The 23,375-nt window shown below is 45.4% G+C and overlaps 1 protein-coding gene across 3 annotated transcripts in view; it reads left to right on the top strand.

Annotated features, from left to right (window-relative positions):
* The first annotated feature begins 1,027 nt into the window (after positions 1-1,027).
* Positions 1,028-23,375, top strand: part of LOC116971220 (A-kinase anchor protein 2-like) — a 125,215-nt gene continuing 102,867 nt past the window's right edge. Inside the window, exons 1-2 of one of the 3 annotated variants that reach the window (XM_033018191.1) lie at positions 1,121-1,366; positions 6,905-6,992. In XM_033018191.1, coding sequence (XP_032874082.1) covers positions 6,933-6,992 — 60 coding nt within the window. In that variant the 5' untranslated portion in view covers positions 1,121-1,366; positions 6,905-6,932. The other 2 variants (XM_033018193.1, XM_033018196.1) reach the window with 2 other exon arrangements.

The raw sequence follows: 23,375 nt of genomic DNA, 5'->3' as shown, positions 1-23,375 counted from the left end.
TACAAGAGGAGATAAATAGTGTCGACGTTGTCGCATTTGGAAAGGCGTGAAAACGCTTCAGTGTAACCTGGAAACCACGGGGATAAGATAATAACTTTAAAAAATGTGAACTCAGCAGAAAAAGGGCACCCAGCAGATGTTCATCTTCTGCACCTTGCCCCAAACCCATCTCTTTGATAGATTGGGGTAGGTGGAAGTCTTTTAACAAGGTTTGTGGCGAGGCGAGAGAGGTGGTTTGGTGTGTACTGCAGATGCTGGTTTACACCAAAGATAGACACAAAATGTTGGAGTAACTTAGTGGGACAGGCAGCATCTCTGGAGAAAATGGACAGGTGACATTTCGGATCGAGACCCTCTTCGGACTGGTGACAAGATGGATGTCCTTACAATGATTAGGAAGAAACTGCAGGTGCTGGTTTAAACCGAAGATAGACATAATAAGCTGAAGTAACTTATTGAAGAAGGGTCTCGATCCGAAACGCCACCTATTCATTTTTCTCCAGAGATGCTGTCTGACCCGCTGAATTACTCCGGTTTTTTGTGTCTATCTTCATGCAATGATTCTCAGGTTTGTTAGAAATGGAAAAGATGTTTCTACCTGAGAAAGAATCTCCAAAATAGAGGTCATTGGTATAAGGCAATCGCTAAAAAATCAATGAAAACAATCGGAGGCAAGACCCTCAGGGCGATGAGATGGTGCGACTTGCAGTGGTTAATAATACAATGGTTTGATGCATTTGAGGGAAGCCATGTAACCCGGTGCTTCCCACAAATACGAATGAGTGAGGTGAAGGGGGCTCGGATCGGCGCTGTTAACTCTATGCAGCCTTTAACGCTTCGATGAGACGCCAGAGTTTGAACGGCCATCTGTGCATTAAGGGGAGGAAGGGCTAACCATGAAATAGAGAGGATTTAACAAATTCCTAAAGCATGACTTGTTTTTTGAAATAATTGGGCCCAGTTTTGATTGGACCAGGGCTTTCCCCATGTTCCCCCCACCCACCAGACACTCGCTAAAAATGTTTAGTGACTGAATAGCAGTGACTCGGTTGCCGACGCTGGATGTTGAAGGCTGCTCTCCCCCTTATTCCCCACCCATCCTGCTTTGTACTGGTAGGTGTACAGCCAGCCAGCCAGAGAGGGAGGGAGGGAGGGAGAACTCTCAGGCACACGTTGCCTGGCTTCATTCATTATTTAGAGAGAGGAATATACACCCACATGGTGGAGAGAACTGGTCAGCGCTATCATTCAGCCACAACAACTGAACCCCTCCTGGATATTTCACCAACTTCACTGCGAACAGCTCGCTGCTCCGTCTCTGGGTGGTCTCGCCGGCGCTGGGACAAAAGTTGCCGGACCCAGTAAGGTAGGTGTGCGGGACCACTTTAGATGGGAAAGGAAGGATGGGAGGGTTAAAAAAGAAAAGAATACAAAGGGGACGCTTGACTGTGTCGCAAGTGCCGAGGAAGGCAGGTTTGCCATCTGCATCTAAACACTAAAGCGATTCGCAGCCTGCAGAGTGTCCCCAACCCCAACCCCACCCCCACTGCAGTTGGCTATCGGTTTGTGGAGGAGCGCTGATGCACTGGTTCCGGCCGCTGAGCTCCGCGTCCCAGCAAGAGCCAGCCAGCCACACGCTTCAGCCAGACCCTCATCAGAGGCAGGCAAGTGGACATTAAATATGAGCAGGCGGGGGGCGCGGGGGGATTGGGCGAAGAGAGGGAACCATTGAACAGTGGACTTGATGGGATGGGAGATATAAACCATCAGAACCGCGTTGGTGTTTCATTTACAAGATGTTCGCGATATAGTTTGCAGTGGGGTCTGATACTGGACACCCCAGAGAAAATTAAATGGTGGGGTTAATTTAAGAGTCTGGCCGCAACAAAAATAGTGGCTGTGTGTGTGTGTGTGCACTTGTGCACACAGGGTCGGAGATCCGTATCATTCATTGTCTGTGTCATTGGGCTGACTCCCTGGAATATCTATGCAACCTCCCTCACCAGATGCTCAGTAAATTCCTCCCTCTGAACTGTCTGATTTCCTTTTGAAGGGGGCAGTTGAACCTGCTTCCATCATTCTCTGAGGCAGAGCAGTCCATATCATGACAACTCACTGCGTTTGGCTGGGAGACAAATCTCATCTCCCTACTGAATTTTTAATCTGTCGCCTTGTGTTACTGTCCTCCCTGCCCTCAACATCTGCCTCGTGTCCTTATTTATTTTATCAAAACTGGGTGTAATTTTGAGCACTGTGATCAGCTGTTCGCTCTAAGGAGATCAACAAAAAATGTCAAATTGCCTATTTTTGACACGGGTAAGGAATGTGTCACAGGTGCCTTATCACACAGAGAGGACCTGGAGCCTCAAGGTGAGATGTAGAGGGGGAAACAAGAAGGAGAGTGGTCAGAGAGGCAGGTTGTAATGAGCGGCTGCACAGAGGAAAAAGGCTTAGCAAGGGAATTGTCGAGTTTGAGCCAGGGGATTGTAGGCATGTTGGGAGCATAGAACATCAGCCGTACAGAAGAAACGCAGTGATCCAAGGGTTGTACAGAGGGAGGTTGAGCCTGGACTCTATCTGAGTGCTTCTGTCTTGGGAACCAAGGAAATTGCTGAGTGTGTAGGAAGGAACAGCAGATGCTGGTTTAGACCGAAGATAGACACAAAATGAAGAAGATACTGATGTATCGATCCAATAATTCAGCCGGCACATCATCTTCCTAGAGCAGAACTCAGCAATTTCCTTGAAGATGGAAACAAAATGCTGGAGTAACAGCAGGATAGGCAGCCTCTCTGGAGAGAAGGAATAGATGATATTTCAGGTCTGAAGAAGGTTCTCAACCCGAAACGTCACCCATTCCTTCTCTCCAGAGATAGAAACATAGAAAATAGGTGCAGGAGTAGGCCATTCGGTCCTTCGAGCCTGCACCGCCATTCAATATGATCATGGCTGATCATCCAACTCGGTATCCCATCCCTGCCTTCTCTCCATACCCCCTGATCCCTTTAGCCACAAGGACCACATCTAACTCCCTCTTAAATATAGCCAATGAACTGGCCTCAACTACCTTCTGTGGCAGAGAATTCCACAGATTCATCACTCTCTGTGTATCCCGCTGTTACTCCAGCATTTTGCGTCTATCTTGAAGGAAATTGCTGAGTTCTGTCCTGGGAAGATTAGGTGCCTGCTGAATTATTGGACCGATACATCAGCATCTTCTTCATTAATATCTGCAATACAGAGTGTTGACTATTGAAGGTTCTGCCTCATCTATTAGGATGACAAAGATGCTCTCAACATTGCAGTCAGTTGTGCTGTATCACTCCGAAGGCCAATCAGCCCCTCAATTAGATCCTAACCATAACTCTATCCAACCACCTTGGTTCCTTAATCCTAAGTATCCCTTGAATTTTAAAATATTCATCTTGTGTCCAGTTTTGAGTGGGCAGCTCCAGCTTGAATGCTACAGGATTTTTGTTTTAATTTCAGGATTGCCTAATATTGGAGGCTTGCCAACTTGAAATGCAACTGAAGAGTTATTTGCCCTTCAATGCCTTTCATTTATGTAATGCCCTTAACACCATTGTCTCAAAGTGTTTCGTTGGATCTTTGTGAACGGTTGTCACATGACCATGTGATAGGTAGGGCTTGGGCTCTTACCTGTGTGGTTTTGTCCTGGGATGTAGGGTAAATTGCTGAATTCCGCTTTAGGAAGGAGAAGAGCTTCCTGGGTGTTGGAGCTGTACATGAGGGGATTAAACTCCCAGTCAAAGAGGTAGTTTCTGCATTCCTCTCACAGGAGAACAGTAGGGTGGAAAGGTTCAACAAGGGAATATAGACACAAAAAGCTGGAGTAACTCAGCGGGATAGGCAGCATCTCTGGATAGAAGGTAATGGGTGACGTTTCAGGTCGAGACCCTTCTTCAGACTGGGCAGGGAAAAGGGAAGCGAGGGGAGACGAGAGATATAGACAATTAAGTTGCAGAGAGATAATGCTGACCAGTGGTGGAGCAATGGGATCTACAAGTGACCAGAAATTGAGAAGCAGAGACTTCTCATGAGTGGGGAAGATTTTAGAAATGAAGGGAGAGATGCCAAGGAGGGATATGAACATAAGACTGAGAATTTTAAATCTGAGTCAATATATGTCGATGATTTGTCACAGTTCTGGGGACATTCCCGGCAGATGAATACCTAAAAAAAATGTTAAGCCACAAGTTAAAACTCTGGCACATTTTAGACTTGCGAAGCCAGCATAAACACGGAAACCACTGGAATATCTTGGATTTCAGTTTTTTTTTAATGATTTAAGGTTGCATTATCTGCAATGTCAATGCATCGTAGATTGTGGTCTTAAATGCAACCCCATGGAACCTAGAGAACTAAATTGCAGGAACCTTCTCTCCCAGCGTATGTGATGGTGCCCCATAAAGTGAACAGAAATGTTACATGAAATAATAACCCCCCAGAGTTCTCAGATGCAGGATGGTAATATAGAGTAGAAATACTTCCTGTTATATTAGCTAAATAGGCAGTGGGTATGTCTAAAAAATGGCCCTGAACCAAAACTGTCCATTCCCTCCATAGTTGCTGCATGATCCACTGCATTCCTCCAGCACGTTGTCTTTGCTCAGTGTAGTAATAGTTTTGCACTGAACTCCAAATCCGGAGTGCAGTTGTCCTCAGTTGAATAGGTTCCCATTACTTCTGAAGATCAGCTGCTGTTCCACAGGAAGTTTATTAGAGGTGTGATGCCGCATTGTGGCAAGGATGGTTGGGGATCGTAGGAAATAACCTTCTCTGAGACTGGTCTGTACTGAGAAAGGTTCTAACACGGACCATGTCAGTTACTCGCCAATGCTACTCCAACACTAGTGTTCAGGCCCACAGCCTGTACCAACAAGACAAAGCATGTCTGCAAGGGCATTTTAACACCACCACCACCTGCAGATTCCCTGCCGTCACATGTCATCCTGATTGGAAATGTATTGCTATTCCATCTTCATAGAGTCATACAGCATCGAAACAGGCACTTTGGTCCAACTTGCCCATGCCAATCAATATGCCCCCACCTATGTTAGTCCCATTTGCCTGCGCTCATCCTATATCCCTCTATCTAAAACTATCCTATTCATGTACTTACTTACTGCCTATTATGCCTCCTGGCATGTAGGGCAACAACAAAGGTCCTCCACTCCTGTCTGTTCTGGGCTAGCTTCTGGACACTACCCCAGGTCAGGTCCATCAAGCCCAGTAGTGTTGATTCCTTCAGTTGCTGTTTCTGTAATATATTTGTTTTACGAGACAGGGTTGTTAACCCTGTGCTCAACCCCCAACCCGGAGAACCAGTGGATCGCTCTTCGTCTCGCCTCTACCCTTCGACCTGTCCAGCATGGGAGACCTTAACAGGAGACGAATCTCCCGCTGGCATAACTCTAGGGGTCACTGAGACATACAAGCTCCCCGACCACGACAAGGTTGCAATCCAACGGGGGAGATCCTATTCATGTACGTCTACATTTTTTTTTTAAACATTGTGATAATACCTACCTGAACTACCTCCTCCAGTAGCTCATACCATACACATACCGTCCTTTCTGTAAAGAAAGTTGTCCTTCAGATTCCTATTAAATCTTTCCACCACTCACCTTAAAAGGTCATTTTTGGTGGATCTAAATCTTAGAATTTACAACCCCACAGTATTGTGACAGTACCTTCACCAGGAAATCTGTAGCAGTTCAAAATGTGAGTCACCTTCTCAAGGGTAATGCACAATGGGCAATTAATGGCAGCCTTGCTGATACTGCCATTATCCAAAAAACAGAATTTGTTTTTAAAAATATGAAGTATTAGCAATTGTATCCAAGGAAGAATATCAATGTCTAGGGGGAATAGAATTTCTGTGGAGTTGGCATGTTCTCCCTGTTACCACAATGGATTCCTCCAGACATTCCAGTCTCTCCCACACTGCAAAGATGTGCAGATCTGTATGTTAATTGACCATTGCAAACTCCCCCTAGTGAGGTGAGTAATAGAATCGGGGGGGGGGGGGAATATTAATAGGACTGTGGAAGAATAAGAATACGGGTGTCAGAGGTTATAGGGAGAAGGCAGGAGAATGGGGTTAGGAGGGAGAGATAGATCAGCCATGTTTGAATGGTTGAATTGAGTAGATCAGCCATGATTGAGTAGACTTGATGGGCCGAATGACATGATCTTATGAATTATATGGATTAGTGTAAATGGGTGTTTGATGACCAGCACAGGATCAGTGAGCTGAAGAACCTGTTTCTGTGGCGTATGCTTTTTGACTATAGCTGACCTAATTAAGATGATTAAAATATTGAAAGAAGTCGACAGGGTAAATAAAGAATGCTTGTTATTGCCTCCAGGCAGGAACGCATAAGCAAATTAGTTAGGGTGCTCTGGTGTGATGTCAGGGAGCGTTTTCACACAAATTAATGAAAACAAAACTCCCTAGGCTGTCGGAAGGAGGGATGGACTATTGTGAATTAGAACCTGACTCATTTCTGATGGGCAAGAGCATTACAAGATGTGGGAGCCAGGACAGGGAAATAGAATTTGATCGGACATGATCTACTTGAATAGTGAAACAGGCTTGAGAGAGTGTGAATGTCCTGATTTGTTCTACATTTTAATTTATATGTAACAGCTCTCTGGTCCAAGTGCCAGTGAAATGTCAGAGCAGAAATCGAGCTGCTGGAGGAAGTCAGCGGGCCAGGCAGCATCTAGGGAGGCAGAGAGATGTTCGACATCTGCCTCTGCAGTGTTGGCCTTCTCCTCTGCCTCTATAAATGCTGCCTGACCCGCTGAGTTCCTCCAGCATCCTGGAATATTTATTTTTTCTCCAAGATCCAGCATCCGTAATCTCTTGTTTCTCCAGGTAAGATGTTGCTTCACTGATCTCCCAGATGGCAGAAGAAGGGCAACAATTCGAGATTCGGGCCCTCTGTGCTTTGGGTCATAATGAGGTGTGTCTCAGCAGCATCGGGAGAATTATGTAAAAGGATTGTGTGCTTGTGATTTGATATAATGTGGATATTCTAACCTGATATTAGAACAGGTTCCTGTTCTAACATGACACGAGCTCTTGAGTGTAACTGAGTACATTGGGGAAATAGTCACGATTCAGATTCAGAAGAGATTCAGAGCAGCTGTTGGGGTTTGTGTTTCGTGCATGGTGTCAACTTTTTGCACGTTTTTCATGTATCATTACAACATCCAAGGGAGCCATTTGGTCTATCGAGTACTGCAGGGTAGGAGTGAACTAATAACATTAACTGGCATTGTGTAGTTTAGAGATATAGCAAGGAAACAGGCACTAATTGTATCGTACACACTGGGAACAATTTACAAAATCCAATTAGCCTACAAACCTGCATGTCTTTTGAAAGTGGGAGGAAAGCAGAGCACCAGGAGGTCACAGGGAGAACGTAAGGACTCCGTACAGACAGTACCCACAGTCAGGATCAAACCCGGGTCTTGGGACTAAGGCAGCAAATCAACCACTGCTCCACTGTGCTGCATTATTGGTTTACTAATGCGTGCATCGAGATACAGTGAACAACTTTGTTTTGCATGCTGTCCAGGCAAAACATCCATCATACATGAATCCAATCAAACTGTACATGAGTACAACAGCCGGTAGTGTAAAAAGAGGAAGGAAACAGAGTGCAGATTATGGTGTTGGGGGTACTGAGAAAGTGCAGGCAAAGGAGAGTGCAAGAGCTGCCATGAGGTAGATTGGGGGATAGGGAATGAATCTTAACTTATAGGAGGTCTGTTCAAGAGTCTTGTAATAGCAGGATGGAAGCTGCCCTTGAATATGGTGGTACGTGCTTTCATGCTTTTGTACCTTCTGCCCGATGGGAGAGGGGAGAATAGGGAATAACTAGGATGTGAATGATTCTTGGTTATGAGAGCGACAGTCCCAAGCCATCCTGAAGTGTAGATGGATACAAGAGGGGGAAGGGCGGTTTGTGTCATGAACTGGGCTCTGTTGGCAATTCACCAGGAATGTATGAAATGGCTGGGCCATCACATCTTGATACTCCGAAGGACAATAACCATAAAGAAAGACACGTGCATAAATAACTCTTTGCTACGTGCGTTTTTAATGAAGACCTGGTTCTGGGAGCGCTCTTGCAGAATGTTCATGAAGTTGACCAATTTACCTCTACTTTGTATTTAGTTTTCCCTTTATGCTTGCCTCAAATGGTGTGTGCTGGGATTAGAGAGGGCTGGAATGTTTAACTGATACGAGGAGATGATGCAGAAGTTGCAAATGGTTTGCATATAGCATGAATATTAGCCTGCGCAGATGGGTTGAATGGCCTGTTTGTAGACAGCAGACCTGAATTATCTTTGGGTCATCCTATTCCAACCTTCAATCTGGTATTCTCAATTGCAGTCCCTACATTCTACAAAGCCCAGAGGAAATTTCTAGGACAAATGTAATCCTGAAACAAAGTAATTATAGTAGTTAATTATAAATAGACTAGCAAATCCATAAATTCTGAAAATCGGCCATTTTCAGAGTCGTTAATTATTTTTTAAATGAGGCACAATCTGTGCCAGTACTGCATAAGGAAGTGAAATCTGCAGCACACATGTAGATGTTGTCAGACAAAATTGCTGGAGAAACTCAGCGGGTGCGGCAGCATCTATGGAGCGAAGGAAATAGGCAACGTTTAGGGACGAAACGTTGCCTATTTCCTTCACTCCATAGATGCTGCCGCACCCGCTGAGTTTCTCCAGCAATTTTGTCTACCTTCGATTCTCCAGCATCTGCAGTTCCTTCTTGAACATGTAGATGTTGTCATCAGAGGGAGCCACATGGTGGACAGCTGGAGAAAGTGGCCCAGAGACTCCTCAACTTCTAAGTCTCTAGAAACCTGTTGCATGGATTTATTTTTTACACAAAGGGTGGTAGGTGTATGGATCGAGCAGCCGGAGGAGGTTGTTGAGGCAGGTACTATCGCTGTTGAACGTTGAAGAAACACTTAGACAGATATATGGATAGGATAGGTTTAGAGGGATATGGGCCAAATGCTAGCAGATGGGACTAGTGTAGATGGGACAGGCATGTTGGTCGATGTGGGCAAGTGGGGCTGAAGGGCTTGTTTCCAAGCTGTATAAATCTACGACTCTATAGATGTGCTGCAAGGAAGAGTGAAAATACAGTCTATCCTGAAATCCCACAGTCAGTACCCTGAGGTGGTGTTGTTGGGTGGCCCAATTGAGTATGAGACTTGTATCTGCGCAACTCATTCAGCGAGGTATCAGTCTGAAATGAGTTGCAAACACTGTCCATTAACTGAGGGTTTGGATTCGATTCCAATGTCTCTCCACTCTAACCCAACTGTTGGCTAGCAACTACAGAGGTAAAAAGAGTAGTTCAGCCAAGCACTGGAGGACTTCCAGTAACTTTACAACCATTAACAGTATGAATCAGTGCTGCTCAATGCAGAAATGAGGCACGTTAATAACTGTCATTTGTTTATTTGTTGCATGTTTCACATGCTTTTTTTCTGCTGCTTCAGCAATTTCCAGGACCAGTCAAGGTGACCTATTTGCTGATTCAGTGTAGCCATCAGTGCATTCTGGCTGACTCAGCAAAATAACAGCAAAACACATTTGTGCTGCAGGCCTGGAATTTGGTGGAAGCCTATGGGCTGATTGTCATCCCCCTTGTGATGCCAGAGCGTTCAGCACTCCCGCATCAAAGGCACCAACCAGCGTGGAGTGCAAAATACAGGCTGATGCTTCGCGTACGGTGGAGAAGCAGGAAGCCAGATTTTAATGAGTACTGCTCCTTGATTTATTGCTTAAATGATTTATCGTAAATGGAAAATCTTGCGTTATTTCTGGTTTGAAGCACAAAGCACTAGCGTAAATCAGCAGGTCAGGCAGCATCCCTGGAGGGAATGGAGCAGTGATGTTTCGGGTTGGGACCCATCTTCAGACTGGGATCTTCAGATTCAAGATTCACTCAAGTTTCCAACAGTTACAGTTCCTTGCGCCTCCATTTTACTGCTCCACTGCTAATTCTCCTCAACATGTAACAATTTTCCTCCTGGGAGTTCTGTGAGCCTCACGGTCATTGCTCCCCTTTTGTGATTCCTGCCGCTCGCTCTCCTGTTCATCGGCCATGTTCTGGCTCAGGCTCACTACTACAGCCAGGCATGTTTCACCAACACTGCTCTGCATTGCCATCTTGTCCCACATTGCTTCTTACTCCGATTCCTGTGACCCCCCCAGCTTGGCTCCAACCAGAATCTAGGGTATCTACACTCCACCCACCACTTCTTGCAACAGTTCAATCTAAAGAAGAGTCCCAACCCAAAATGTCGTCTGTCCATTCCCTCCTGAGATGCTGCCTGACCCGCTGAGTTACTCCAACACTCAAGATTCCAGCATCTGCAGTTCCTTGTTTCCCCTCTTGGGTTACTTCTGGCCTGTCTTAATTTGGGGTTGAAGACAGATTTTACTTTCTACAACACCATTCTGTCCCAAATCATCAGACAATGAACCATCACGGTGCGAGTTCAATCCAAGGGCTCTCCCGAGTTTTAAAAAAAATCAAACTTGTGGTAAGCACGGAGAATTAACATAGTGGATACGTCTGAGCTTGGGGACGTCTCTTAGCGGCTCGTAACGCTAACGGCAGGTACTCGGGAAGACTCGCTAATGGCAGGTAAGCTCGGGAATACTCGTGAAGATTTTTCAACGTTGAAAAATGTCCACGAGAGCCCCAAGTACCGACGAGTGGCCATTAGTTCGAATCGGGGCAAACTCTGGAGAGCTCTTGGAATGAACTCGTACTGTGGGGCAGGGCTTTTATTAGACTAGCTGGGCAGAATTTTGCTTCTGTGTTGTTTAGGATGATTCTATATCCTGTCACTTTATAGAGGGAATCCATCTATGGCATTGCTTTAATAACAATTGCATGAATCCTGGTGGTAGAGTGGGGTGCAAGTCACGTGGACCATTCTGTCTATAAGTGTGATGTCTCTGGTGTTGGTGTCCTGCAAACCTCCGAGGAACTGACCATTGAGTTTGACTTTAAATTTAACAGATTGGCTCAAATGGACCCGAGATGGGGCTTTTATACCTTGTGGGGCCACGGTAGAGTTGCTGCCTTGTAGTGCCAGAGACCCGGGTTCAATTCTGACCACAGGTGCTGTCTGTATGGAGTTTCTCCTTGTGGCCGCATGGGTTTTCTCCTACACTCCAAATATTTGTGGGCTTGTAGGTTAATTAGATTCTGCAAATTGTCCCCAGCGTGTAGCATAGAACTGGTGTACGGGTGATTGTTGGTCGATGCAGACTTGGTGGGTCGAAGCGCCTGTTTCCATGCTGTGTCTCTCTAAACTGATTCTGCACCCCATGCCCACCCCCTCCCCTCCCAATCCTCCATACCTTATTCATTTGGATGCTACAGATTCAATTTAGCAAACTAAACTAAACTAAATTGAATCTGTAGCAAATGAATAAGGTATGGGGGAGTGGGAGTGAAGGGGGTGGGTATGGGGGGGTGCAGAATCTGTAGCTCTCTGCCCTCCACCAGTAGCAAAAACCAAGCCCCTGTGGGAACCTCCATCACTGTCTCCAGATCACTGCATTTGCTGGCTTCACTTATGGCTCTGTGGATAGCAAGGTGCTCTCTCTGATTAAAGGTCCCAGGTTCAAGAGCACGTGGCTCACGCTGATGGGCCTGTCCCACTGTACGAGGTAATTCAAGAGTTCTCCCGAGTTTTCCCCTGATTCGAACTCGGAGAATGTCCGTAGCGGGTCTGTAGGAGTTCATGGATGTCTCGTAGCGGCTCGTACGAGTAAAAATTAACAATTTTTTTCATCACGAGTATTTTTTTACTCGTGGACATTTTTCACGGTGTTGAAAAAACGTCACGAGTTTACCGGATTTCCCGAGCACCTACCGTTACTTGTACGAGCCGCTCCGAGACACCCACAACACAATACAATACCATTTATTTGTCATTTGAACCTCACATGAGGTTCAAACGTAATTTGGTTTCTGCAGCCATACAAGGAAAGAACCAAGACACACACCAACACAATTTACACAAACATCCATCACAGTGAATTTCCTCTTCACTGTGATGGAAGGCAAAGTCTTGTCTCTCCCCTGCTCTCCGTTCTTCTCCCGATGCCAAAGTCAAAGCCAAAGCCCCCGGCGGGCGCTAGCAAGTCCGCGGCCATTTAAAGCCACGCCGGGCGATGTAAGGCCCTGCTCCGAGTATTGATGTTGGAGCCCCCGGCGGGCACCAGCAAATCCGCAGCCACTTAAGCCGCGCCGGGCGATGTAAGGCCCCGCTCCAGGTCACTCTCAACCCCGCAATTCGAGCGGGAGAAGTCGCCGTTGCCGGTGCCCCGCAAAGCAGTCTCCCACCGGGGACCCGCGAGCTCCCGGTGTCACCATCCACCGGAGTCGGGTCGCAGCAGCGCGCCACCGCAGCTCTCCACGCTCCTAAGCCGGCCAGCTTCACGATGGTAGATCCGCAGCACCGCCGGCTCCGTGACTTGAGCCCCCAGGTCGTTCCGGTTGGAGGCCGCTCCACGGTGCTAGGCCCCAACGGCAACGGAGACCCGACAAGGAAAAGGTCGGGTCCCCGTGCAGGGAAGGGATTTAAAAGTTTCCCCTACCCACCCCCCACCCCCCACACATTTAAAAGCCCACTACAAACTATACCCTCAACGGGACAAAAAAAAAAAAAAAACACAGACAGACTGCAGAGGCCGCTGTGACGTCGGTCGCGCCGCCCACCGGAACTCCTATGGACCTGCTACGGACATTCTCCGAGTTTGAATCATGGGAAATCTCGGGAGAACTCTTGAATTACCTCGTACAGTGGGACAGGCCCTTGACACTCCCACTGCTATACTAAGAGAATCCTGCAATGTCACAGGTACAAATTACTCTTACCCTTCCAACAAGGTTTAACATTTTGTCTGACACCACTTCGGTGAACCAGTGAGGGTTGCTTTGCAACATTTCCCTGGCTAATATTTATCCATTAAGCAATTGGACTGACACAAAGTTATTTGAACCTGATCCCAGGGTGTTCTCAGCTCTTAGCTTGGAGTCCCTAACTCTACCCAGTAAATGCTGAAGACACATGCTGGTTCCTCAAGTTCAAAGTCGGGGAAGCCAACATTCCACAGAAAGTGAAGGAAGTGTTGGTTGATAATAACATCTTGATCCCAAAGCAGGAAAAAATACAGGAAACACCACAGGAAGAAAGTATTGTGGGCACCTGAACTTGGATTGGAGGGTTGATTAGACCAGGAAAAACACATCACAAAACCTTTGCTGGGATGTCAAAAGGCATCTAAGTTAATCATTTTGCATTAACCCTTGGGAGTTGTGCGAGAGGTTTGTTTGTAATTCCAGTCACAACTTCGTCGTTGACAATGGAGGAGGGGTAAGGTGAGGGTGATGTGAAAGAGGCCTGAGGGGCAACTTTTTCCACACAGAAAGTGGAGGGTATGTGGACTGAGCTGCCAAAGGAAGATGTGGTACAATTCCAATTTTTAAAATATTGCAACTCACTGAAGCCACAGACAACATGTGCGCTGGAATGAGTAACAATAGAATCTGAAGAGGCGTCTCAACCCGAAACATCACCCATTCCTTCTCTCCAGAGATGCTGCCTGTCCCGCTGAGTTACTCCTGTTTGTATGTCTATCTTCGGCTTAAACCAGCATCTGCAGTCCCTTCCTAGGCAATATACTGGACTGGAGTAATGCGATATGTGTGAATCCAGGTGAGGCTTTAAATCTTAAACATGTTTCCAGATTGAACCTGACCAAGTCTCTGACATCCGTCTCCGATCACTGGTAACGTTTGTAATTTTTCAGCAAAGCCCTGGGATTCTTAACTGCATCAAAAACCCAATATATACAGGTATATTTATGCAGCACCATAGAGCATTTTGGTGAGTCCGGAGGAGGATGCCAGAAATGTGGTCAACGCAAGGAGTATTTGATGGATGAGGTGGGAATGATGGTGAATTGAGAAAGTGAGTTCTAGAGTTAGACTTGAGGTAGCTGAAGTCTCTGCCTGTCAATGGTACAGCCACAAATGCCCAGAATTACTGGCATACGGAGGTGCCTGGGTTGTTGGGCTGGAGGAGGATTCCGATTCGGAGAGGGATCTGAAACTGGGGTTTGGGAGAATGCTCTGAGAGTCCGAAGTGAACTCGCTGATCAAGTTGAACTTTCATACGCCGCATGATGAAAGCTTGGAATGAAGTGTTTGGGGAAGCAATTAAGGCAGATTACATCAGGAATTTGAAGGAGGAGTTAAACAAGTAATTGGTTTTAAAAAATCAATAAAGAGATCAAGATTATGAGGCGCCTATATTGTCCAGATGGACTGAAATGGCTTTTTATGCTTGTGCAGTAAAAAAAAGAATAATTTCCTGTTGCCATTACATAAACGTTCCTGTAATGGACCTGCAATTTTAGAAACACATTAAATAAACTTTTGAGCACAGAGCTTTTAAAGGCTTGTTTGTATTCATCAAAGATTCTCTAGTGGACTAGCTCACTAAATTTACTCCACAATAAACTAGCAGTGTGCACATTAAAGTCCAAAATACCATGCACAGCCTTTGATCTCTTTGCATACATTGTCAATGTCATGCATGACATTGCTAATGTTGACTCATGTCTCTAAGTCAGAAGGTTGTGGTTTCAAGTCCGGTCCCCAGAACTTGGAGTACAAAATCGAGGCCGATGCTTCACTTGCTTTTAAGAGGGAGCTGCATTGTCAGAGCTGTATAGTTAAACTGAGCCTCTGTCCAAGCTCTTGCAATGTAAATGCAAGTAATCCCATGGCACCATTTCAAGAAACACAAAGGAAGTTCTACCTAGTGATATTTATTCCACAGATAGACACAAAATGCTGGAGTAACTCAGTGGGACAGGCAGCATCTCTGGAGAGAAGGAATGAGTGACATTTCGAGCCGAGATCCTTCTTCAGACCCAAAACGTCACCCATTCCTTCTATCCAGAGATGCTGCCTGTCCCGCTGAGTTACTCCATTATTTTGTGTCTCTCTTTGGTTTCAACCAGCATCTGAAATTCCTTCCTACACAAATATTTATTCCACACTCCATATCGCTAAATCAGGCTATCTAACCATTAACACGGTGCTGTTTGTGGTAGATTAGCACTATGTAGCTGATGCGTGTGTTATGTTGGAACCGCATCTATAAATCAAGTACATTTTGTCTGCAAAGTGCATTGGAACGTACTGAAAGAGATATCAGTGATGCTATGCAAGTCTTTTCATTTCATTACCCTGAATTTCCATAGCTCACCCACACTAGGATGGCATTCCAATAGCTAGTGAAGTGTTGCCATGACCACAGCACAAGGTTTGCTGCACATCCGTGTACACTCATGGTGACACACGTTGAACTGAGAAATGTCTCCCCATTTTGCTTGGAAACCTTCCTAAAGTAAACAGATGGTGACGAGAAGTTGGTCAAAATAAAGTTATAGTTGGCTTTCTTTACAGAATTGTAACCGTTGAAATAGTGTCATTGACTTTAAACTGATTTCAGCACAGTAAGTGCTTTTTATTTTGGTTCTCATATTTTGCTATTCCCAAGTTGTGTTCCAACTGACATTTGCTATGTCAGTTCCCTGCTCTCCCCACCCACACTAGACTATTCCAGTAATTCACACTTGTCCTACCACCCATTCTAACTGATGTTGTATCCCCCGTTCACATTCATAAAGTTCTGGCATGCGGGGAAGGGTGAGTTTAAAAAAACTGATGATGTATTAACAATCAAATCTAACCCGGTCTCCCTAACTTGTCCTTGGGATGTAGTGTTAGAAAAAGATCACGATAAATGTTGATCTTTTAAGACATCTGTTTCAAAGCTGCTGTATTGAGGGAACTGATGGGAACAGTTTTTGCAGGAAACTCTCTAAATATACTGAACTCCCACAAACACGTTTCTGTTGTTCTTTCGGTACAATGTTTTCTCTAAACTCTCCGTCCAGAGCAATGTGAGCGTTTGATTCGCGTATTTCACATGGAATTCTCTCCAGGGACCACGATGCTGTTCTAGGAAATAATTTTGTTTCCAGTCCTTCCGCTGAGACCTTGGAACAAGGCTCCATCTTCTCTCAAGTGTGCAGAGAAAAATGACCTGGCACAGTTTGAGTTTTCTCCAGTGTCCCGGCTAATACTTGTACTTCGCTCAATATCAATGAAACAGATTATCTGCTCATCACGATATCACCTTTCGTGTAAATTGATGTGTATAACGTGCCAGTATCACAATAGTGTAGACACTTCACGGTACTTTCTTGGCTATAATATACTTTGAGATGGGTATTTTCCATTTGTATTGCTTTCTGAGGTGCAATTTGGCTAATCTCTTCTTCATTCAGCCCAATTGCCCTCATTGAATTATCCAATTTCAAGTAACACTTCTCTATCCCATTTTCCCCTGTGCCCCTCCCTGGTGCATCCATATTACTCCCACTATCACCCATCCCCTCAGGACCCTGCTCCTTTTCCCTCTTCTATATGATCATCTCTATCCCCATGTTGTCAATTTCCCATTTATTCCCATTTACTCCATCCATCTGTTCATCAAACTCCCCTCACCTGCATCCACATATTACTTACCGAGCTTTGTCCCAACCCTACTTCTTTCCCAGACTACATCGGTCTGTGGGAGGGTCCCAACCCAAAGCATTTTCTGTCCATTCCCTCCACAGGCACTGCCTGACCCACTGAGTTCCTCCAGTACTTTGTGTTTAGCTTAAGAATCCTACATCTGCAGATTTTTGTGGCTCCAATTGCTCTGATGACTGGTATATGTAATGCTCGCCTCCTATAGTTCAAATCCACTGTGTTGCATCTGTGTTTGGAGAATTGGGAGGGAAATCATAGCATGGATAATCTTGGTCACGCAAGAGATTGCTGAGGCTGGAATCTTGAGCAAAAATCAATGCACTGGGGGAATTCAGCCGGCCAGGCAGCCTCTGTGGTGAGAAATGGACAGATAACATTTCATGAAGGGTTCTGACCCAAAATGTAATCTGCTGAATTTCTCCAGTACTTTGTTTTTTTGCATGGGAAACCTTTCCCTTTAAGTCTTAAAGCTATAATGATGTTACAAAGGGTTGAAGGGTTTCGGCCCGAAACATTGCCTATTTCCTTCGCTCCATAGATGCTGCTGCACCCGCTGAGTTTCTCCAGCATTTTTGTCTACCTATGATGTTACAAAGGTTGTACTGGGGATGTAGACTTTTACCTGGCCTTTTACCAGTATTCCTGCCTAAGGCCCTATTTAGGTAGTCTTTCTCTTAGAACTAGCTTACGTTTCACTGAGTTACTCCAGCATTTTTAGTTTTTCTTATTGCTAATATTATATTCTGCTCATGCCTCTTTCCTTTCCTCTACATTCCTTCATTTCTTTTATTGATTCTCCTTCTTCTGCTTACCTGGTTTCTATGTAATCAATTAGTTTGTTCCATGTGGATTTTGTTTAAAAAATATCCTATCACTTTTGGTGAACTTTAAGTTGATTTTCCTTGTTCCTTCGCCCAAGTCAGCAGGTATAGAGAATGGGAGTTTTGACGTTTTCTTGATGGTCTGGTGTTCTTGCTAAAATAAATTCCTTGGACAACATCAGTAAGAAGAGCAAGGGCAGCAGGTACATGGAAGCACCACCACCTACAGGTTCCCATCCAATTGCATACCGTCCTTGTATGGAAACATATTAATGGTTCTTCCTTCATCACTGCTGATTCTAGATCCTGGAACACTCTTCCCCAATCCAATGATACGGTGGGAGATAGATTCAAAAAGCTGAAGTATCTCAGTGGGACAGACAGCAAGCCTGGAGAAACGGAATAGGTGACGTTTCGAGTCGAATCCGCCGCCTGGGCCTGCATGATCTCCCAGTTCCCAAACACTTAAATCTCATTCCCATTCCCATGACCTTACAGCATCTCTGGAGAGAAGGAATGGGTGACGTTTCGGGTCCTGACTCTGAGTCTGAAGAAGGGTCTCGACCCGAAATGTCACCCATTCCTTCTCTCCAGAGATGATGCCTGTCCCACTGAGTTACTCCAGCATTTTGTATCTGTCTTCGGTTTAAACCAGCTTCTGCAGTTCCTTCTGACACCTTTTGTCTTCCCCCACACTGACCTTTCTGTCCTGGGCCTCCTCCATAAATACTCCTGCTACGATATAGTGGGGGTACCTGCACCCCATGTTCCTGTGGGTCACCACCTCTTTTTGATGGCAATTAGAGTTGTGAAATTAATGCTGACCCTTCCAGCCAGCAACATCCAGATCCTGAAAAATGAATAAGGAACACAATCTAGTCATTATTTCACAATCTCAGGATATCCTTAAAGGCCAAGTACATTTTGATGTGTGTTCACTACCGCAACAAAGGACATTTGGCAGACAATTTCTCTCTCTCGTGTATCTACAGGCAGCATTTAAAAATGCCGCCAGTGCTTTGTTCCATTAAAGTAAGATGAAAGATAATCATTAGCTCCCTTTTAAAAGAATGAACTGTTGCATCCACCAGAAAAGCTAGATGTTTGCACTATTTGATTATCATTCTGATGTCAAAGAGGTTTTGGTGGAGAGATTGACTTTTAAAGGGTTTTTGCTAATGTTCCTTACACAAGGAACTGTCTCCTGTGGAACAGCATTGCTGTAGTGACCCAGCAGCCTGGGCTGATTTGAACTCCGGATTTTAACAATGCAGAATGAACTGAACAATTGACTGAGCAAGACCAAACAATCAAAGCTGATGCTTTGTTTACTTGTTTGTCCTGCTGGGACAGCGAGTGCGTTAGCCATTGAGGCAATGTATACATCCTGCCCTTGAAACCCAACCGTGTTTCATTCCAGCCGCATAAGCACAGGATAGATGGCATCTCCTCTGATCAGACATGCTAAAATGGGATTGGGATCGATTCACAGTGCCGCTGGGAAACTGTGATCTACCAGCAATGCAGCGGATGATCTCCGTCATTTTCCCACAGCCCGCATACATCTTCCAACAGGATACACAGTTCATGGCAACTATGGCTCAGTTGGGAGAAACCCGTGTTTCCGTGTCTAGACTGTGGGACTCCGATGCTCGTTCCAAGTGGTGTATTGTCAGAGACCCTGTTTCTCTGATGAGATGATTCTTGAGGCCATGTCTGCTCTTCTCAGCTGAGTTATCCCCCACCATGTTATTTTGAAAATTAGAGGGGAGATCTTATTGAGCTGCCTAAAGATGACCTCAGAACCCACCGCACTGAAGAAAAATGTATCTGGTCATTTATCGGAGTGTTTGTGCTTGCTGTGTTCATACCAACCATGATCATTTCCCATTTTATAGCAGATTAATTTATTGGCTGTGGGAGGCATTGAGATAATCTGAGGTAGTAAAAAGTGCAACAGAAATGCTAGTCTTTGATTATTTTAAACCCGATTGCAGGGTGAACCAGTAATGCTTTAGACAAACTGTAAATGGGAGAGGGACATGCAGAGCTTCCTTTTAATTTTAACATTCAACAAGGGCTCAAGACGGTTTATTTATAGAGGGAGATGGAGCACGGAAACAGGGCCTCTGGTCCATGTAGTCCCTCAGGACCAATCGCTCATTTACAGTAATCCTACATTAATCCCATTTTTTAAATGTTTGATAATTCTTCATCAATTCCCTCCAGTTTACAACACTTGCCTGCTCAGCCTATCAACCCCACATGCTGTAGGAAGGAACTGCAGATGCTGGTTTAAACCGAAGATGGACGAGATGCTAAAGTAACTCAGTGGGACAGGCAGCATCTCTAGATAGAAGGAATGGGTGACGTTTTGGGTCAAGACCCTTCTTCAGGGGAGAGGGAGATACAGAGATAAGGAAATGTAAGGTGTGAAACCCATATGCTTTTGCAATGTAGGAGAAAACCAGAGTGCCCATTGGAAACCCATGTGGTCACAGGGGGAATGTGCAAACCACCCAGGCCACACCCAAGGCACTGTAAGCCACCAGCTGTGCTTGTTGTGTAATCCATTCCTGAGCAAGTTCTTTGACCTGATCTCCTCTTGCCCAAATGAAATAATTCCTCAAGGGCACATCCAAGGGTTAAGACTAACCACTCATTATAGTGCAGTTACCAAGAAATTGGATCACATAGAAACACCTGTGCACCACATGTATAACTTTCATTGAAAGGACAATGGTAAATGAGCATCAGGAAGCAGTTGGGAGCTGCTCAGTGTTGTCTATGGGGATATTTACTCGGGCAGGCACAGGCAATTGCCCACTCAAGCTAAAATGAAGGCCTTGGCAATAATTGTGAGGCCTGCTTCATTGCTCCAACCAGTCCTGGCCCATGGAACCTGTCTCAGCCCCTCCTTCAGTGATGCACTTGACTGCCTCTCCCTCAGTAACAACATTTCCCCCCCGCCCCTCACCATCATTCCTCACATGTCAGTCGCTCTTAAACTCTTGAGCTGCCACCCACCCTGTCCTCACCCCAGCCCCAACTGTCTAAATTTACCTAGCCAGCCCACCCTCCGTCTCTTTCTCCGAGCCTGCTACTGTGAAGGGGGAAGCTTACCTATAGCAAGGCCAGTTCAACAGACTGCAGTACCTTGGGCATCAAGGAGCGGGTGGGTATTTCAGCACAGGTCCTTAGACAGAGAGTTCAATGGTCAGTCACCTCACCAGCTGGTTTCATGGCCTGAGCCTGTTGCCTCTCAACTGTTATAGGCACAGTGGCACAGCTCTGAGACCCGCTGGCGACAGGGCCAGAGACCTAGGTTCAATCCTAACTTGGAGTTCGCACATTCTCCCTGTGGCTGCATACGTGTCCTCCAGGTTCTCCATTTTCCTCCCATATCCCAAAACGTACAACATTGTAGGTCATTTGGCCTCTGTAAAATGCTCCTAGTGTGTACGGGGTAGATGAGAAAGTGGGATGACATAGAACTAGTGTATGGCGATCGATGGCCTGCGTGGGTGGGCTGAAGAGCCGGTTTCAATGCTTTACCTTTCAATCAATCAATCAACCAAACTCCCACAAACTGGTAGGCATAAGTGTTAAATCTTGTGGAAAGATATAGTGTTGTAAGCAAAACATACTAAAAGCAGGTGTGAATGACTGATACGACTAAGTTCAGACCCATTAAAGCAGCAACAGTATGGAACAATCACTGACATTTTGAATTGGCAGAAACTTGCAAGGAGAATCTACCTGAACCATTCATAGCAATACTGTCATCACCCAGATACATTTGCTCCACTACAAGTGCTTTATAAATGATGGCAGGGGTCACTGCGTGATGTGATTATTGTGTATTAGTACTTGCCCGACTGGTGGTTGTTAAAGAGTTAAACAATCAAGGGCCTTCAACAGAGTCAAGTCAAGTCAAGAGAGTTTATTGTCATGTGTCCCAGATAGGACAATGAAATTCTTGCTTTGATTCAGCACAACAGAATATAGTAGGCATGAATACAGAACATATCAGTGAGTCCATATACCATCATATACACACATCAATAAATAAGCAGATAAAGTGCAAATAAACAGATAATGGTCTATTAATGTTCAGAGATTCGTTTCAGTTGAGTTTAATAGCCTGATGGCTGTGGGGAAGTAGCTATTCCTGAACCTGAACGTTGCAGTCTTCAGGCTCCTGTACCTTCTACCTGAAGGGAGCAGGGAGATGAGTGTGTGGCCAGGATGGTGTGGCTCCTTGATGATGCTGCCCGCATTTTTGAGGCAGCGACTGCGATAGATCCCCTTGATGGTAGGGAGGTCAGAGCCGATGATGGACTGGGCAGTGTTTACTACTTTTTATAGTCTTTTCCGCTCGTGGGCGCTCAAGTTGCCGAACCAAGCCACGATGCAACCGGTCAGCATGCTCTCTACTGTGCACCTTCAGATGTTAGAGAGAGTCCTCCTTGACATACCGACTCTCCGTAATCTTCTCAGGAAGTAGAGGCGCTGATGTGCTTTCTTTATGATTGCTTCAGTGTTCACGGACCAAGAGAAATCTTCAGAAATATGCACGCCCAGGAATTTGAAGCTCTTGACCCTCTCCACCATCGATCCGTTGATATAAACGGGACTGTGGGTCCCCATCCTACCCCTTCCAAAGTCCACAATCAGTTCCTTGGTTTTGCTGGTGTTGAGGGCCAGGTTATTGTGCTGCACCATTTGGTCAGTCGGTCGATCTCACTTCTATACTCTGACTCGTCCCCATCAGTGATACGTCCCACAACAGTGGTGTCGTCAGCGAACTTGATGATGGAGTTTGCACTATGACCAGCTACGCAGTCATGAGTATAGAGTGAGTACAGCAGGGGGCTGAGCATGTAGCATTGAGGTGCTCCCTTGCTGATTGTTATCGAGGCTGACACATTTCCACCAATACGAACAGTCTGTGGTCTTTGAATGAGTAAGTCCAAGGTTTTAAACAGGAACATCAGCAAAATAAACTTACTCCAGGCGCAGAAGGGGATATTAGGACAGGCACCCCAAACGGTGTGTATAATCTACAAGCTCATGGATATCAGCTGCCAAATCCAACTCCTAAACTGCAGACAGAGGATTATCAGAAGAAACCAGCCAGAGCAAGCTGTTTGCATGTTGCAGGAAAGAGATTCCTAGAACTTCCTCCAATGCTACCTGAAACATACAAATTTAAAACCACTTTCCCATTCGGCTTTTGTGGAATGTTTCAGGTTAGGAATGTTCTGAGGTGTTGTATAGTTAGCTGTTTTCCAAAGGAATATCATCTCATTGTGTCATGGTCGTACACCAATGCTGATGGTCAGTTGCCTGCTTATGGTTTCTTCTTCTCTACCACCCCCACCCCTCTTCTCCAAACCCCAATCAATCTCCAGAGTATTTATTATTAACAATGTACCTGACAACAAGTGAAAGGAGGATCAGAACCGGTTCTGGGGGTAGCATTTACTGCTCAGTCGTATCACTCTGTAAACAGTGTAAAGTACAGAGAAAACAAACTACACCAACCTCTTCCAATAAAAACAGGCTGACTTCTCCAAACCATATCCCAGTGAGTGGGGGGTAATTATACGTGAATTCAGTACAAGATATCAATCTCAGTCACTGACAACAAGCTGGAAAGAGTGCAGAATTATTTGTTGCCAGGGCTCAAGGGACTGAGTTATAGGGAAAGGTTGGGCAGGCAAGGACTTTATTCCTTGGAGCAGAGGAAACTAAGGGGTGATCTTATCGTGGTGTATAAAATCACAAGGGGCTTTGATAGAGTAAATGCACACAGGGTTGGGGAATCAAGAATGCGAGGGCAGTGG

Source organism: Amblyraja radiata, chromosome 3 (genome assembly GCF_010909765.2).
Source record: "Amblyraja radiata isolate CabotCenter1 chromosome 3, sAmbRad1.1.pri, whole genome shotgun sequence".
Lineage (NCBI taxonomy): Eukaryota > Metazoa > Chordata > Chondrichthyes > Rajiformes > Rajidae > Amblyraja > Amblyraja radiata.
This window is presented reverse-complemented; position numbering and strand designations above follow the sequence as displayed.